The sequence below is a fragment of the Montipora foliosa genome, chromosome 6 (genome assembly GCF_036669935.1).
Source record: "Montipora foliosa isolate CH-2021 chromosome 6, ASM3666993v2, whole genome shotgun sequence".
Taxonomy (NCBI): domain Eukaryota; kingdom Metazoa; phylum Cnidaria; class Anthozoa; order Scleractinia; family Acroporidae; genus Montipora; species Montipora foliosa.
This window is the reverse complement of record NC_090874.1, coordinates 733,775-738,774: the sequence shown is the minus strand read 5'-3', so window position 1 is coordinate 738,774 and position 5,000 is coordinate 733,775. Positions and strand designations below refer to the sequence as shown.

Sequence of the window (5,000 nt, the reverse complement as noted above, 5' to 3'; positions counted from 1 at the left end):
TTTCACTTCGCCGGTCCTGGCATAAAGCATCTATTCCAGAAGTGTCGGTATTCAAAACATTGAGAAGAACTCAGTCCAACAATAAGAGAATTCTGGAGTTAGTTCCCAGTCATGTAGTCTAGAATGTTGCTTGGGTAATGAGCTTAATCAGTGAGCGACCTTGGGACCCACTTAAGACCTAATCAATACCAAATTTTGAACGAAAAGAGAACGAAAATTGATGCAAACTGGTGGAGGTTAATGGACGTGCTACCAACTTGTACAGTCCTAGTAATGCCTTGACCGTCAGTGAAAAAGGCAACCTAGATTTGGGACCGAAGCAACAGAGATAGTGGAAAACAAGCTGAATGGCTAATAACTGTTCTCGGAAGACCGTACTCTCCTGGCACCCTTGTTCTGTAAACATCCTATGAGCGAACATGTCTCCTCCACGTATACAGTAGATAGAATGAACAACCGCGAAATGCAGGTCTCATCTAGAATTGGCGGAAGCCATATTGCTTTACAAAAACATTAAGTTCAACACTGAGGCCACAATGTTCCCCGTCTCAAACTTATTCAGAAAGACAGATATGGCAATAAATGTGATGCCGGAATCATTGCTTTTGTCTCACAAAAGCTGAAAGTCAAGAGAACCGACGAGCTTGAAGACGAAGACCTCGAAATTACGTGGTTGTATATCATATCATATCATCATATATCTTTATTTACCCTCGGATTTTTAGAGTAGACCACGTTTATAGCTCTCACCCAGAGTTTATTTCCGAAATTTTGGTGCCTAACATTGGTTTAGCAGATCACCTCCCGATCTTTATTTGCCGTAAATATCCCAAAAAACGTAGCAAATCGGGTAACATCGAGATAGGATACAAGGGAGATCCTGCATTCACTAAATTCTATCCCGTGGGAGACTTGCTTAAACATAAAAACAGTCATCAAGGAACGCGATAAACTGCTTAGCATTGCGAGGAAATCAACTATTCAAACGGACTGGGAACAGTATAAACATTTTAAGTGCGAAACAACCAACCTAATTAACAAAGAAAAAAGAAACTACTACTGCGAATGAATTGACAGCAAAGAAACACGGAAGGAATCTGGAGAGCTCTCAAAACACCAAACGGGACGCGAAAGCATGCGCAGGCGAATAAAATAGCTGAACTGGAAAAAGAAAACTGAGTTTTCACCCATCCTCTGCAAAATGCCAAAACTCCGAGTCTCAACAACATGCATCTCGCCTGAACATAAATAACACTGAAGAATTCAATGACGATAAGCTTCGTTATTTCGTCACTAGACTGGCAACTGAAACCGAGGCATTCTATATACCACTTCTAACCAAAAAAGGAAAGTCAAGACTATATAAGCAAACTACCATCAAGCAAAGCCACGGGATACGACAGCATGAGTGTTAAAATCCTAAAAACAATAGCTCCAGCACTGATTTCCCCTCTGAAAAGGCTAAATTAATTTTTCGATCGAAAATAGAGTCTTTCCGAGACAATGGAAAACAGCTCAGGCCACGAGGATAGGTACTACGGTCCCCATTAGCAGCTGCCGTTTCATTCAGGTTACTTCTGACGAGGGAGTCACGTAAGCTGATGCCAGGAAGATAGGCGCATAAGACGCGCAAAGGTTGAAAAATGGCTCCCGTGTGAGGGTCATCCTTTAACAGGCGGAAGTTCTTCGTGGTGATGTTCTTGTGGTGACATTAACTCGCGTGACTCCCTGTCAGAAGTACCCTGAATGAAGCGACCGCTACCAATGGGGACCGTAGTACCTATCCTAGTGGCCGCGTGCGATGCAACACCTGTTTGCACACCAAATGCACTGACACCCCTGACACTCCTGGTGGGCTCCACTGAATCCACGCAAGATATACCTGTGTTTGCGAGAACGTTATTTATTTAATCCAAGATTTATATTGGAGAAACTGGTAGAGGATTGATACTTTTTTTTACTGGCGAGGGAGAGTGACTCACTGTTGCAAACTGAATTCCGCTTGCCTTCACTGCACTAGCTTAATCAAAATTCCGGCTTAATTTTGGTCATTGATCTTTTTTAGTTAACTGCCATTTGTTAGTAGTTAGTAGTTCGCTGTCGCTATTTGTATACTCAAATAAATTAACATTTGTAGCAAAGCGGCGTGTATCCTTCGGATCCTACTAGCTTGTGACGCCATTGTTGGATTTTCAGCCTTGTTGTTTCAAAAAAAAAAAAAAAAAAATATATATATATATATATATATATATATATATATATATATATATATATATATATATATCATATATATATATCACAGATGGACTGGTTTGGAAAACCCGAAAAATCAAAGACAAGAACTACAATGACATCGTAACTTGACCGTGACCATGGACAATCTTTTGTCCTTTGTTCACAACTGAGTTTGAATAAATTTAGGACAATACCTACTATTGTTATTGAGCATCTCAACATATTGGGGTTTCCTATTGGTGGTGCTTACTAATACAGGGGGATTTTTGCTCGGTTTAAAACTATGCGTAGCATAACTACGAAGCAGAACGAAGCAAGTGCTCTTGACATCAAAAAAGATTTTGGGGGTAACCACGCATTTTTAAAAGATACTTAAGCTTCAAGTTGGAAAAGAACGCCATATATTCCTTTGTACTGTAAAGCTTTTTACAAATATTGTTGACTAATTATGTTTGAAAAAGGCGTTTGGGTTTCAATAACACTTGTTTAGACCCGCTTTTCCCGCATGGTCAGTAAATGTAAACCGCGCAAAAATTCCTTTGAATTAGTAGGCGCCGTCCTTTAACAAAAGCTTTTAGAAAAAGGGTGTGGTTTATGGATGGTCAGGGCCAAAACAGCTAAGTGAAACAAAAAAAAAAACAAACAACAACAAAAAACAAACAAACAAACAAACAACACTTTGAGTTTTGTAGCCATCTTCATATATCAACTATGTACAAATGCTTTTTTTTTTTTTTTGTGGTCTAGTTGCCGTGTTGTGGTTTCAATTTGGAAAAAAAAGTTCAAAGCCTAACGTGGCTGAGTTACTTGTGTTGGCATGTTGGTCACTTGTGTTACTTGTGTTGCTAGCATGCGCTACAGTTTTCGATTTTTTAATGATTAACAATATGAACCTTTATTTTTCAGTTAAATTAAAGTGTCGATTGTCTCGGTGTTCAGATTGGCTATGTCATTCCTTGCGCGCTTCCTTCACCCACTTTCATCTGTCTTGCTAGCAGAGGCTAATTCTGTGTTAGAAGGGAAACACTTTATGTGACTAGGTTTTCTGTGTTGTGTTTCTTCACGTTTCGTGAAATGTAAAAATTGCGTCAATTAATACTGAGCGGACTATGATTATCCACATGTGAATGAATAAGCTACAATTAAAGATCATATATATAATTTAACAAAGAAAGATAGCCGGTAAACTAGAGTAACCCGCATACACGAGATCAGTTGTAGTTATACGCTAACTTGCCGTTTGTCTGCAAAATACTTCAAAATAATTGCATGGCCTACTGGGTAGGCTTGATCTAACTTTTTTTTGGTTTAATTTTTAAAGGCTATAATAAATGATTAATATTGATTTCCTAACTTACATAGCTGAAATAATCAGGTCATTAAGAGTTTGTTAGCTGAGAAGGCGGCCTCGTTAAAACAAAAAAATGCTCGATTTCGAGATATCGCACGTTCATCGCCGAAATGTTTGTAGCCGGGGTAAGCAGGCAAATTGCTAGGGTTTTCAGACTAAGGATTTATATTATGAACGAAATGATATATGAAATAAATCATGTATTGAACTGCGGATGTGAAATCAAGTGAAGCTATGATCTTCGCAGTGTTGAACGCAACTTTAGCAATTGCGTAGAGAAGCCTGAAAAATTCAGGACTTTAACGGGGTTTGCACCGTGACCTCGCGATACCTGCGCGACGCCCTAACTAACTGATCTATGAAGCCACTGATTTTGGGAGCTGATCTTTTGTGGGTTCATATGTTCCCTTCATATGTTCAATATATGATTCATTTCATATACCATTTCGTTCATTTATTCACTCATCACGCGAACATATGAACCCACAAATGACCAACTCCCAGCGTCAGTAGCTTCTTAGCTCAGTTGGTTAGAATGACGCACTGGTATCGGGAGGACACGGGTGCAAACCCCGTTGAAGTCCTGAACTTTTTAGACTTTTCTACGCAATTGCTAAATGTGCGTTCATAACTGCGATGATCATAGCTTCACTTGAATTAAATTAATCATAATCATGAATAATAAAGTTTATTTTTTAAAAAAGAGATTTGGTAATTCTTTTCTTTTAGGTTCTTGTGGTTATTCTCCATCCAGGAAATCGTTTATCTACTCACTGTATAACATCAATGGCTACGTTCCTATTAAGGTGCATGTCAAGTACGCATGGCAGAGTGTCGTTATATACAAATGTTCCACGAATGGACCAACCTTTGGTGCCGGACACGACATCTACATATCAAACAACGCTAACAGCAACCGTTATTCGCACACACGGTGTGGCATCACTTACCTCCTTCCCCCAGGGTATTCTTCACTTGGTTCTTACTGTAGATTTTATGCAGGAAGCGTCACGTTTACACCCACTGATATAGAGGTATTCTACGAGACAACCACTTAAAACGAGCCGAAAAGATTGCCGTCACTATTCTATTTTTTTTGTGCAACCTCGTTCCCAGGGCGTTTCTCAGCCGCCTCAAGGTGCCTTTAGATCAGGGGTACTTCTTTCCGGAGAGCTTTCAATCAAAAAGATAGTTTTAGAAAAGAAAGATGTATTTTATCATAGAAAAGTCCTGGGAACGAGGTTTTTTTTTGTGTAATCAGGTCACCATATTTAGCGTGTTATGGTTTAATGAAAATGTTGACGATCACTCGTCTCGTATGTGTTTTAATCTTACAGTAATAGCAGACTTAAATAACGAGTCATATCGATTTGATATATAGTGACAATAACCACAACAAATGATAACAACAATT

The 5,000-nt window shown here is 39.1% G+C and overlaps 1 protein-coding gene across 2 annotated transcripts in view; it reads left to right on the top strand.

Annotated features, from left to right (window-relative positions):
• LOC138008505 (uncharacterized) overlaps positions 1-5,000 on the top strand; it is a 41,884-nt gene that overhangs the window by 36,719 nt on the left and 165 nt on the right. For both annotated transcript variants that reach the window (XM_068855821.1, XM_068855820.1), the window contains exon 6: positions 4,316-5,000. This exon is cut by the window's right edge and continues 165 nt beyond it. In XM_068855821.1, coding sequence (XP_068711922.1) covers positions 4,316-4,644 — 329 coding nt within the window. In that variant the 3' untranslated portion in view covers positions 4,645-5,000. The remainder of the gene's footprint in view (positions 1-4,315) is intronic.